The 14274-nt window shown below is 37.4% G+C and overlaps 1 protein-coding gene across 1 annotated transcript in view; it reads right to left on the bottom strand.

The window, feature by feature from the left end:
• Positions 1-13691, bottom strand: part of LOC107734595 (zinc finger E-box-binding homeobox 1) — a 38987-nt gene extending 25296 nt beyond the window's left edge. Inside the window, exon 1 of the mRNA XM_016546589.1 lies at positions 13562-13691. Within this exon, the coding sequence (XP_016402075.1) occupies positions 13562-13691 (130 nt within the window). The remainder of the gene's footprint in view (positions 1-13561) is intronic.
• Positions 13692-14274: the final 583 nt, after the last annotated feature.

Below are 14274 nucleotides of genomic sequence, written 5' to 3'. Positions count from 1 at the left end.
TATATAATCACATCAAATCATATTATTATTTTTTCTTCCATGTTTTTTTTTTTTATTGGCCAGTTTTTAATCAACATATCTCTGGATCTTTTCTCTGTTGACATATGCATGACTTCTCCAATCATTTTGTTCACAAAACTAGATTTTTCTGATAATAAATCTTGATATACGTCACAATACAGACGAAAAGATCCGTGATTTACGTTCATTGCGACTTAAAGCCGGCAAAACAAAACTTCATGGACCAAAATAATGAAGAGTCCTTATATTTTTTGTTTGGTGGCTCAAAGTCAAGAATGTCGTCGTCTCAGTTCCGAAATGAAAGAAAATCAACCCTTTGGCTTTGTAGATGATCTGAAACAACATTATGAAGTAAAAAATAGTAAGAAGACACGTGATTTAAGACAGATGTTTTCTTTAGTAACCGCTCGTGTCTTTGATTTTGATTTGATTAGCTCACATCGTTTAATGACCTCCGTGCAGATCATAGTATCGCTCTTATGTTGTAATTAAAACCATGTATTTTACCTTGCAATTAATAAAAAGATGAAGCGCAAACTGTTTTATTTGCATGCCAAAGGCAATTTTTTTCTTGCATTTGGCGAGATCATCTCTCAGAATATCGCCTCTGTCATCCCAAGTTTTTCTGTCATGAAACGTAATGCATGAGTGTTTAAGCGTCTCACAAATCCTCAGAGTGTTTATCAGTCAAATGCATTGGGTGTGTGCATGCAGGCCTCTCCAGTTTATTGCTCAGGCACAAATAAGTCCATTTTTGACATGCATAAGTTCATATCAAGATCTCTTACTTTTGATTGCAAATAGTTTGAGAATGCATTTTAATTTCATCGCCTCTAAGAGAAACGACAGCAATCTCGATGTTTATTGCACAGTCCCAGGACAAACCGAACCACGATCATGCTGCAGAAAGTTTCGGCGCTGTGTATCTGTGTGCATGCACTTTTTTTTGCATGTGTGTCCATGCATCTGTGTTGCATGTGTGTGTGTGTGTGTCTCAGTCCAGGAATGTCGCAGCGAGTCTATGATGGCAAACACACACCACATTCTGAATCAAACCAATCCCTCGTCATTCCTGTCTTGTCTCAAATCTCTCTCGCTCTCACACCGCACTATAAATACCTTTGCTTCCCCCCAAATTTGTTTTCCTCGTCTTTTTTTTCCGTCTCTCGACGCAAGAAAATGTTTGCAACATCTTGCAGGCTTTCTGATGTGGCTCTTTATTTTGTACATTCGCGCAGACCGCACAATAGCGGTCGGTGGATATTAAAACATTCTCAGGGAAAAAGCCCGTTTTGAAGTTTTAATGGCGGGATGGGGGCTAAATAAAGCTCCTCTTAGAGCTGGATAATGTGAAAGTCGTTTAGCTGCACATCAGTTGTGACATTCGCTGAGAAATTAGCGTTGGGGTTTCGCAAATATGCCTGCTATCCGTGGCGAGGGCCTGTGCTGGCTTTTACGAACTCAGAAAGTATTTCTACCTCGAGTCATTAAAGAGTCCGCAATCTCGCAGCTTGTGTTGTTTAATGCTCAAGCCACTCGAACTGAGAAGAAGAACATCATATGACTCGTGTGTGTGATCTTTGCAGGCCAGGTTTCTGTGTTCCTCGTGTTCAGCATTGACTCAGCGCCACCTTGTGGAAATGTTTGGATCTGCAAGAGCCCAGATCAGATTCTACAGCACACAGGAGTGTTTTTAATTAAGCAGAAACTGTTACTTGCTGAATTAAATTCATGCCATTCTACAAACGATGTCTTAGATTAAACTAAGTGGGAAATTACAGAAACTGAGCATATAATTAGAATCAGTTATATAAAAAACAAAATCAGGCGGCTGACATGGATGTGTACACTACTGTTTAAAAGTTTAAGGTCAGTAATTTTTTTTTGGAAAAGAAATAAATACTTTTATTATCAAGGATGCATTAAATTGCCCAAAAGTGACGTTTATAATGTTACAGAAGATTTCCATTTCAAATAAATGCTGTTCTTTTGAACTTTCTATTCATTTGTGAATCCTGAAAAATAAAATGCATCACAGTTTCCACAAAAATATTTATGTTTTCAACATTGATAATAATCAGAAATGTTTCTTGAGCAGCAAATCAGCATATTAGAATGATTTCTGAAGATCATGTGACACTGAAGACTGGAGTAATGATGCTGAAAATACAGAAATAAATTACAGTTTAACAGATATTCAACATCTATTTGAAATTGTAATAATATTTCACAATTTTACTGTTTTTACTGTATTTTTGGTCAAATAAATGTAGCCTTGGTGAGCAGAAGACTTCTTTCTAAAAAAATTTTAAATAAAATTGTTTTATACATAAAATATATGTGACACCCATGTCACCCATAAATCTAAAAAATCTCTCATTTACATGGCTAGATAAACTGTGTAAATGTGTGTGTGTGTGTGTGTGTTTATATATATCACAGGCCACATTCGTTTGATTTGATTTCATTTGCGTGTTAATGAGAATCTAAAGTAAAGTCTTGAAAACACTCATTTAAATCACTGAAAGTGCAGAGATGGCAAAAAAAAACCTAAAGGAACTCTCTCTCTCTCTCTGTGTGTGTGTGTGTGTGTGTGCGTGTTAATGAGAATCTAAAGTAAAGTCTTAAAAACACTAATTAAAGTCACTGAAAGTGCAGAGATGGCAAAAAAACCTAAAGGAACTGAGTGTGTGTGTGATTGCTGATCCTCTCGCCAAAAAAGAGAGAAAGAAAAGTGGAAAAAAGAACTAAATAAAATGAAATTGAGTGGGTTGGAAAAATGGGAAGTTTAAAAAGGCAAACGGGGTTTTTAAGAGAATCTTTGATGTGTATCACTGGAGGACTGTGTGTGTGTGTGTGTGTTACTGTAAGTCAAAGCAGAAGGGCTAGTGGGCCGTGTGTGTTTGATGTGTGTGTGATGTGGTTTCGTGTGTGTGCGCGTGTGTGTTTGTGTGTCTGTGTGTGCGTGTGTGTGTGCGCGTGTGTGTGTGTGTGAGAGAGAGAGAGAGAGAGAGACATTCACACCTCAGTGATGCATCACTCATATAAAAGTGAATCAGTGCCAAATGACTTCATAATCAATAATATTTCTTCTCTCGTCGTCGCTCTGCCATCAACCACAGACATTTATGTGTTTTAAGGAAGGCCCAGTTTTGTCTCTCTGGTTTGGCAACGATTAAAATACGTGCTTTCCCAATCCGATCCGCGCTCAAACCCGCTGGAAAGACAAATCACAAAATCTCGATTGTTTCTCCTAAACTTTAGATGTTCTGATGTTTCTCCTGTGAAAAACACCCAGGAATCTCACATCCCAGCGAGTAGAAATCTTCCTAACGTTCTCATTAAGTTATAAAATCTTTATTTCCGAATGCTCTCTGAATGTTCAAAACGTCCAGTTTTTTAAATGTTTTAAAAAAAACATCTGGGTTATGTGAACGTTAAAAGAACATTCCAGTTAACTATTTCCCAAACATTATGGGAACGTTACTTTTAAACGTTCTCGGAATGTTCTAAAACAATCTTTAAAAAAACGTCCAACTAAAACGTTTCAGGAAAAATGTTCAATGAGCGATGTATAAGTAATGTTTTTGTGCTAATGTTTTGACAACAATATTGAAGACCAGATAACTTTAACAAATGTTACTGGAAGAACATCTGTTCATAAGTTTGAGAGAACCTTCTGAGAACCTTCCCTGTTATTTGGATTATTAATATGCAAAAGTCAGAGACCTCATCAAATGATCTGAGCTGCTTCATATCTTACTGTATGATGCATTTGTGACTGGTTCTATTCCTCCTGAGGAATTCTATGAGAAACTCTAATGCAAGCTGCATTGAGTTCATGTCCGATCATCCGTGCGTTTGATGTTGCAGCGCTGCTCTGTGAAGTAATCGGATTCATCGCCGACTTCCTTTCTCACGACTCGACTTCCTGCCGTAAGATCCCTGGACTTATCAAATCTGACCATCTCCATTATCACATCACACACACTCACACACACTCGCTCCTGACCGCAGAGCTGCAGATGTGTGACATCTACAGGAGAAACTGCAACACCGATCTGCTCGAATTCTCTTCTAATAATCAGACTTTCCCGTTAAAAGTGTTGGCTCAATGCTTCGACTTGTTTCGCTCCTACTTGAAATGTCCTCACTAGTCAAAAATGTCCTTGTTAATAGAGTGAAACCTGTAAAAGAGCTGGAGTTCACTATTTTAAAGGTTCATGAATCATGTTTTGCTTTGTTTTTCTGTCACTCGGTTTTGTGTGAGTATTAACTGTTGCAATTCCTGACTGTTTGTTTATTTCGATGCAAAATGTAACTATATTATGGCCCAACTTTAATCTGATAAATGGTACAATAAGGCATGAATATAGTAAGATATTATAACATTAACATCATGATTTTCTGTAAAGCTGAAACATATAACAAATAAAATATATATAATTATATGGATATAACAAATATAATTGGCTTCATGTGTGTGTGTGTGTGTGTGTGTGTGTGAGTGAGTGAGTGAGTGTGTGTGTGTGTGAGTGAGTGAGTGAGTGTGTGTGTGTGTGAGTGAGTGAGTGAGTGAGTGTGTGTGTGAGTGAGTGAGTGTGCGTGAGTGTGTGTGTGAGTGAGTGCGCATGTGTGAGTGAGTGTGCGTGAGTGCACGCGTGAGTGAGTGCGCGTGATTGAGTGAGTGTGCTTGTGTGAGTGAGTGCGCGTGTGCGTGAGTGAGTGCGCTTGTGTGAGTGAGTGCGCGTGAGTAAGTGAGTGCGAGTGAGTGAGCAAGTGTGCGTGAGTGAGTGAGCGAGTGTGTGTGTGCGTGAGTGAGCAAGTGTGCGTGAGTGAGTGAGTGAGTGAGTGTGTGTGTGTGTGTGTGTGTGTGTGTGTGAGAGTGTGTGTGTGTGTTGATTTGTACCTGTACCTGTTGACTACAGGTACAGCGTGAGGGAGGTTTAGGGAGTATTTCTCGCTCCTTCAGTCTCAAAGCTCAAGGTCTTTATGTGATACTGAGCTGAGCATGAACCAGTTTTATTGTGATTGATTCATCAGTGCAAGTTATTCAGAAGAAAATATAACATCATTCAACTGTAACTATAAATTTTATGTAGTTTTCTGCATAATATCATACATCTGACCAGGGTTTTTAGTCTTTTAGATTCCACAGACCCACAGTTATGACAGTACAAGGGAGACCATACTAAAATTTAAAAGGCAGACATATATTTGCATGCATAAAAATAATATTATAAATGTTTAAAATCTTATTTGGAAAATGTTTAGTTTCTATTATGTTACATTACTGTTTTTCCCTACTCTCTATTGTAGTATCGTAGGCTCTTGTTAAATGTATTTTTTATTTAAGTTAGATGTTTTTATTTATTTATTTAATTTAAGCAATTTTTACATTTATTTTAATCAATTTATTATTTAGTTGAATTTTATTTATTACAATTTTTTTACACATTTTTTCTTCTAAGCTCTTGTTTAAACCCCTGCACTTGACAACTGCATGATATTACAATTGCATGGAGGGATTTATGATTACAATCATGATTTCTATTCATAATGATGCATGCATGTTTGCTGACGGATGTTAGATTGATAGTCGACTTGTGCAGTTCTGTAACAGTGTATATGTCGAACGTCACCTGACCAAAACCCGGAAAACAGGTCTCATCGCTTCCGCTTGTCGGAGAACGTGTTAACAGTCGTAATAAATAATAGCGATATCTAGGGACTTTTAAGATAATCGGTTAAACTAGCTAGCTGTTTTTATTGTTGACGTTTTATTCAATTTTTATATCTAAATGTTAGTGAAAAGATAGATATAGATAGATATATAGATAGATATCAGTCCACATATATGATGGACATTGGTTATGATAACTTTGAAGGCATCTTGAGTAAAACTGCTTCATATTTAAGGAAGCATATGCAAAACGCTTGAACCGGAAGCGACGAGACCCGGTTAACAAAATTCTGAAGTATGTTGCGCATAAGCCCTATGATCACGTTGCTGCTTTCACACTCAGTGACGAGCACAGCATGATGGCCTATTAAATTTCCTTCCTTTAATTAAATAAGTACTGCCCGGGATGTGGCTGAAAGTCACGTCTAAAAAATGATGAAGACAAAATGCTGCACATTCACAGATGAATCGTTCACAGAAACATCAGTTAGGAGAGTTGAAAGTATTGATTTCACGAACTGAAGGGAACGACTGGAGTATAATATGTTTTACTCATGGTATGTTTTACAATACGACCACATGACTATAAGAACAAGTCAATCCAGGACAAAACCAAAAGAAAACTTCTAGTTAGGATGAGCTATTCCATTACGTACGACCTGTGTGTGTGTGTGTGTGTGTGTGTGTGTGTGTGTGTGTGTAAATTGAGCATGGCAGTCTGCTACCACAAGACGCAAACAGCCAAACAGACTTCACTCAGCAAAGATACACTGTTTACAGCCCCATCAGTCCATCACGACACATTGCACACAAACAAAACTCTCTAGGGGTGTGTGTGTGTGTGTGTGAATGTTTAAAGTGGCCAATGCTGCATAGGTGTGTGTTTATCCCTATTCTGACAAGCAAACAACAGCATCAACACTGCAAATGCATCAGTTGGGTGAGTATTCATCCTGTGTTAAAGCATGGCACACGTCACCTGTTTACTTCACAAAACGTCATCTAACTTCAAACACAAACCCACAGGGAAAGCGTTATGGCTCAGATGTTGCTCTTTTAAAGCTCAGGATTTCAAATGCTTCTCCTAAAACTCATCAAGAGAAATACAAATAGAAAGAAATACAGTCTCCGTTTGCTCTCCATCTGAGGTCTTGTGTGTGAAATGTGTGATTTTTCTGCTTCAAAACTCCCAAATGCAAATGCCAAAGCAATTTAATGCTGCAGGACATTTTATGTGTGTCTGTTTTTTATAAGACACTGGACTAATTGTGACCGAAGCTGAGCATCTGAGTCACAGCAGCGGCCACACACAGACATGACCCGAGGAAACGCAGGGTAACCGCAGCCTCTCACGCACACGCTTACACGCTTATCATGTACGAGAGACATTTACATGATCGTGTTTCACATGTATGAGAACTGTGCTGAGAATTTCAGCTTTTCCTGCTTTAATTAAGACCAGAGCTGATGAGGATACCCAGCTAATGAAAATATGTTCTAAGAACCCATTAAGTTATAAAAAACGCTACTTATGAATGTTTTCGGAACATTCAAAAATTACAGTTTTTTTTTAAATGTTCTAAAAATTGTATCATTTTGCAAACATCATGGGAGTGTTACTTTTGAATGTTGCCTAAAAGTTCTGAAACAAGAAGTAACATTTAAAAAATGTTAGACAAACGTCCAGCTAAAAGATTAGAAAAAAAGTTTAATGAACAAGGTATAAATAATGTTTTGTGCTAATGTTATTATTATTAAAGACCAGATAACTCTGAACGAATGTTCTATTAAAATTACTAGAACTTTAGTGTTCATAACCTCGAGAGAACCTTGCCAGAACGTTCCCTGTTAGACGGTATACACCAGTCGAGATTTTACTATAATGCAAAAATTATATAAATGTTTTGCTTCCAAATAACATAATACAATGAGATGATTTTCTCTTTAATTGCACATCCATTTTTATATACCATACAAACCATAAGTTTAAAACAGAATGCATTTTTTTATATTATTGTTTTTTATAGTATTGTTGGATTTTTGATAAATTGCTTATGTTTTGCTTTGTAAAAAAGCATCTACTAAATGCATAATGTAATCACATTTTCAGCAGAAATAACTATATTGTGATAAATACAGTTATACAGCATTAAAATGACTTATATTTTGGTCTTAATTAATTTAGTCAGCAATCTGGCACTGAAACACACATCTCCTGAGACACTTTTACTGTCTCAGTCTCTAAACGTTTAAAATGCAATGCATTTTTAAATAAAATTTCCAGCAGAAATAACTATATTGTGATATACAGCATTAAAATGACTTATGTTTTGATCCTAATTAATTTTGTCAACTATCTCACACATCTTCTGAGACACTTTTATCGTCTCAACCTCTAAAAGTTTAAAACAGATTTCATTTTTTAATACAATTTCCAGCAGAAATAACTAGATCCTGATATATACAGTTACACAGCATTCAAATCATATATATTTAGTCAGCAATCTCACAACTGAAAAAGCATATCTTCTGAGCCACTTTTACCGTTCCAATCTCTAAAAGTTTAAAATAGAACACATTTTTAAAAACATTTTAGCAGAAATAACTATATTGTGATGCATACATTAATACAGTGTTAAAATGACTTTCGGTCCTAATTTATTTTGTCAACTATCTTGCACATCTTTTATTGTCTCAGTCACTACTAATAGATGGCATTTTTAATAACATTTTTCTAGCAGAAATAACTATATTGTGACATATACAGTTATACAGCGTTATAATTTCGTCCTAATTCATTTAGTCAGCGATGGAACACACACATCTTCTGAGCCACTTTAACTGTCCCAATCTCTGGCCCTTTCTTTTATTTCTCCTCGTTCTCTTTCTTGCTGCGTCTGACGCCTCAGCTCTCTCGTTTGGGGAGTGCCACTAATAAACCATGGAGCCTGGACTCCTCGCTGTCTCGCTCTCGCTCCGCTCAGATCTCTCTGATTTCTTGCCCAGTTCTCTTCTGTTGTCCAAAATGACAAGCGACTTTTTCTTAGTCTCTCTCTCTCTGTCTGCCGTTTTCTCGCGCAGACACACAGCTGGACCCCAGCTGCCTACAAAGGCTGGGGTTTGAAAATCAATGAAGGCGAATGAAGAAAAAGGGAAAAGAGTTTAAATAAACTGGCACTTGAAAAAAGAAAACACAAAAGAGGCAATTCGAGAGAGAGAGAGAAAACACGCAGAGAGACAATAGGCAAGGAAATGAGCTGTAACTGCAGCACTACGTCAAAACCGAAGGTCAAAGACCATCCGTAATCGCTGATAACAAAGATGTGACGTTTCAGATCGGATGACGGATGCATTAAGATGTCTTTACTCTGAAATCTGATATCATCCAATCACAAACTTGGCTGGAGTTGTGACAAACGAGAGTGATGCGGCCGCCACCCTGGAACCGGCGGGTTTTATAACGCAGCACGTCACTATATCCGTATTCCTCCGTAGAGAAGACATTCCTCTCGCTACTGAGGATGATGTTGTCAGACTGAACAACATCTGCGGATCTCATGCTCATTTTGCAAAGCGTTTTCTGTAGCTGGTCAGATGAAAGCGCTCGGACTTGAGTGACAAAACAAAAGAGGGAAAATGTTTCGCTTCATGTTTTCGGACGCATGCAGTCGCCCAGCTACCAAACATATGTTCTAAGAACGTTTCGCTAACGTTTTAAAAACCTTTTTTAAATGTTTTAAAAACTTTTTTTATCGATCATGCGAATGTTAAGGGAACATTCCATTGTATCATTTTACAAACATTATGAGAATGTTACTTTTGAACGTTACTTTCGAACATTCCGAAACAAATAGTAACATTTGAAAAATGTTAGGTGAATGTCCACCTAAAACGTTTCAGAAAAACGATGTATAAATGACGTTTTTGTGCTAATGCTTTGAGAACATAACTAAAAAGCAGATCATTTGAACAAACGTTCTATTGATGTTACTTCAAGAACATTTCTTCATAACTTTGAGATTTATGATGGCCATAGTTCTGAGAACATTCCCTGTTATCTGGACTATGCCACTGTCCACTATCTGCCACATTATACAAAACACACACACACACACTTAATAGTTGAGAAACATGCTGTTGAGCCATGAAACAAGCAATGAACGCGCCACGTTCCAGAGAAATCTCTCTGTGTTTGTTGCGATTGTGTTTTCTCTCATCACAATCTCATCTGTTCTGCATATGCACACACACACACACACACACGCACACATTTTTGTTAAAGAACAGAGAGGAAGACATAATGTAAGGCTGCGTTATCTACAACATTTTGCATGTCATCACTCAGTGTTTTCCAACATTTTTTGACAGTGCAACATTGTGTCATTCTATAGGGACCCCAAAACCTCTATGGATGCTTACGTCACACTTCCAGTGTGTGGCTGTCATTGCATTAGATATTTGATTTTAAAGCAAGTGTCATTTATTGAAAAGACTGATGCACAAACACACCTTACCTTACAAATGAAACATTTGACAAAAAAGACATTTGAACTGCTAAATCAACAGATGCCATGTTGAAGATGAAAACAGTCCGTATTGTGTTTGTGGTTAGTTAGTAGGGTTGCAAAGGGGTGGAAAATTTCTGGTAAATTTCCGGAAACTTTCCAAAAAATCCCTGGATTATTCCCCCAAAAAAAAAATCCTGGAAAGTTTCCAAAATTTCTGGAATGTTTCCGAAATTTACTGGAAATTTTCCACCTTTTTGCAACCCTATTAGTTAGTGGATGATGTTAATAGTTAATGTGATTCTCTAAACCTGCGGCTCTTGAACTTAAGGAAACTAGTCTGCATCTTAAGAACTAGTCTGACCAACTAGCACTTACTGAAAGGTTAATCAATCTTTTCAGATTCAAATCAGACCATTTTTTATGTAAGTGACTTCAAATGTCCAGTCTTATAAGAAAATTTGATGACTTAGGCTACTTGTAAGACTAGTCGATAAAGGTTTCAAAAGAAGCTTTCTGCAGCAAAGCCATAGCTTTAAACAAACCTCTGTTTTTCTTAGTGTAAAAAACATTTTAATATCCTGGAAAGTTTCCAAAATTTCTGGAATGTTTCCGAAATTTACTGGAAATTTTCCACCTTTTTGCAACCCTATTAGTTAGTGGATGATGTTAATAGTTAATGTGATTCTCTAAACCTGCGGCTCTTGAACTTAAGGAAACTAGTCTGCATCTTAAGAACTAGTCTGACCAACTAGCACTTACTGAAAGGTTAATCAATCTTTTCAGATTCAAATCAGACCATTTTTTATGTAAGTGACTTCAAATGTCCAGTCTTATAAGAAAATTTGATGACTTTAGGCTACTTGTAAGACTAGTCGATAAAGGTTTCAAAAGAAGCTTTCTGCAGCAAAGCCATAGCTTTAAACAAACCTCTGTTTTTCTTAGTGTAAAAAACATTTTAATAATCTAAAGAACCGTTTTCCTTGATAAAAAAACTTTTGTACAATGGAAAAGTTCCATGGAACCATCGATGCCATAAAAATGTTTTTTTTTTTTTTTTAAAGTGTAAGCATTTTATACAACCAGTCGCTGACTTCGTGCATCCATTAAAAGCCAGCGGATTCAAACACATTAAGACTCAAACGTGAAGAAAAGTGATGCTGCAGCAGAGAAAAGATGGACTTTTTGATATGTATATTTAAATGACTTATTTACACTATTCGTCTTGTAAACTGACCACTAGTGGAACAAAACAAGGCAGCTGGCAACTCAAAACCGTCCTTTTTCATGTTACTTTCGTGCACCAGTGGCTAATAGAGGAATTAGGGAAGCAAGTTTATAATTGGTAGGGTCACGACTCACAGCTCCTATATATGAGTTTGTGTGTGAGGTGACACAGTGGGCTTCTGCCCGTTAGCTCTGGCCATCACACATGGGTGCAAGGTCGACAAAAATGACACTTATGCCAAATCCAAATGAGGAAGCTGTCTAACCACACACACACACACACACACACACACCGTCCTGCATGCATGTCAAACAAAACGCCTTCAGTAATGTATAACGCTATACAGCTGTTAAGATGACTTAGGCTACTTGTAAGACTAGTCGATAAAGGTTTCAAAAGAAGCTTTCTGCAGCAAAGCCATAGCTTTAAACAAACCTCTGTTTTTCTTAGTGTAAAAAACATTTTAATAATCTAAAGAACCGTTTTCCTTGATAAAGAAACTTTTGTACAATGGAAAAGTTCCATGGAACCATCGATGCCATAAAAATGTTTTTTTTTTTTTTTAAAGTGTAAGCATTTTATACAACCAGTCGCTGACTTCGTGCATCCATTAAAAGCCAGCGGATTCAAACACATTAAGACTCAAACGTGAAGAAAAGTGATGCTGCAGCAGAGAAAAGATGGACTTTTTGATATGTATATTTAAATGACTTATTTACACTATTCGTCTTGTAAACTGACCACTAGTGGAACAAAACAAGGCAGCTGGCAACTCAAAACCGTCCTTTTTCATGTTACTTTCGTGCACCAGTGGCTAATAGAGGAATTAGGGAAGCAAGTTTATAATTGGTAGGGTCACGACTCACAGCTCCTATATATGAGTTTGTGTGTGAGGTGACACAGTGGGCTTCTGCCCGTTAGCTCTGGCCATCACACATGGGTGCGAGGTCGACAAAAATGACACTTATGCCAAATCCAAATGAGGAAGCTGTCTAAACACACACACACACACACACACACACACACACACACCGTCCTGCATGCATGTCAAACAAAACGCCTTCAGTCATGTATAACGCTATACAGCTGTTAAGAAACACAATCACTCAGATGGTCCAGCAAAGCACTTTCACACTTCTTCTAAACCACTAACGTATCGGATCTCTGGAACATGCAATAAGCGCCGGGAACGATTGTCTCGGCTTTGAGCTTGTCTTGCGTTCATGGGTATCAACACACAATCTAGAAACAAATGTGAAATGTGAAACTAATTCGTTTGTTGAGTGTGAAGTTTGTGGGATATACATATAAAACCTGCAAGTGAATATCCGAGACCATGTGAAGATGTTCAGAGCTTGAGATGTAACTCTTGTAGGCCCAAACAGCGACTTTTCTTCAAGAAAACCAATGAGTTCATTTAGTCTTATTTACTGAGAAATCTCATAATCGACGGGCTGCAGGCTTTCTGATTTGCAATTTCAAATTATAAAGTATATAAAGTTAAATATAAATTTAATTTAAATAAGCATTTTAATTATTGATTGCACTACACTTTACAACAATTTCAGAATAAGTACCATAGTAGTTTTGATTTGTGATAATTATATAATTGCATTTATTATAATAATCAAGTTAGCAACAATTATACGAACAATCATTTTAAAGAAAGCTTAATCTATAATATTAAAGTAAAACGAAATCACTGTTCTTCTTAATTAAACGATTTTTTTATTTATTTAATTGACAAATGCGAATCGAAACAATTTTCTGTTCATCAGTAATAAGTCACGAGGATGTGAGGAATGTACAACAAATGCAGTGCAGCTGAATGTTGTAAAACTCAATGAAAATGTGATGCTGAGGACTGCAGAAATGATGCAAAGCGGACCGCAAGTTCTGCAAACTTTAAAGCTGACAGTCAGTCAATGCACGAATGTATTAAAGTAATGCAAGTGCCGGATAAGCATGGGATAGGCCTGTTTAATAGTTTAGGAAGTGCTGCTGTCCAGCTACGGTTGTAAACGTCGCGCTAATCCAGTTTTTCTAGAGGAATGAATGAGCGCTGAAATAAACCCGGGCAACTTTTAGAAACTTCTCAAGGCAGCTGCTCGGTTCGCCACTAACCTTGGTTTCTCCGCGGGTTCGCCTGTTTCCTCCGCTTTCCTCGGCTCCTCTCTGCCATGCCTTGGCCGTGGTTGCCCGGTGAGCGCGCGGACGGATCGTGCGGGTGAATGACTGAAGCGTCGCTCCGCATCGCTCGCGCCCTACAGCGCGTGACTGCAGCGTCGCTCAACCCCGCGTCGCGTTCAGCAGCGGCTCTGGTGATGTCATCGGAGGCAGGTCTGGTGTGTCAGTCTAAGAAAGGAGAATTTGCGTTACATTTTTATTAAAGAAAAAAAATATTCTCATTTCTATTTTTTGGGGTCATAAACACGTTACGTTACGTAGCCTATAATGTAGCTTATATAGCCAATGTTGCCTATGCTTAGGCTACTTGCCATATTATAGGTAGGCTATGCGTTCATAATAGGATTTATCTACTCTAGTGTGCATGCGAAAAATGTGATCAAATTATATATGCATGCAGTTTAATGCTTGTTTTTGTATCTAAGAAGCGTCAGACGTTAATAGCTACTCAAATTTTAAGTTTGCAAAAATGCTGAAAGTTAAAATTTGTGATCGCTATATATATAATGTAAACGTAAGCGAATATTTACCATTAAAAAAAGGCAGCGGCTATTTGCACTAAGTGCAAATATTGATAGATGCTATTTACACTATAAGTGCAAATAGCAATGGATTCTATTTAGTCCTACACTATGTAAAAATAGTAGTAT

This window comes from Sinocyclocheilus rhinocerous, unplaced genomic scaffold (assembly GCF_001515625.1).
Source record: "Sinocyclocheilus rhinocerous isolate Xijiao unplaced genomic scaffold, SAMN03320098_v1.1 scaffold2145, whole genome shotgun sequence".
In the NCBI taxonomy this organism is placed as follows: Eukaryota; Metazoa; Chordata; class Actinopteri; order Cypriniformes; family Cyprinidae; genus Sinocyclocheilus; species Sinocyclocheilus rhinocerous.
This window is presented reverse-complemented; position numbering and strand designations above follow the sequence as displayed.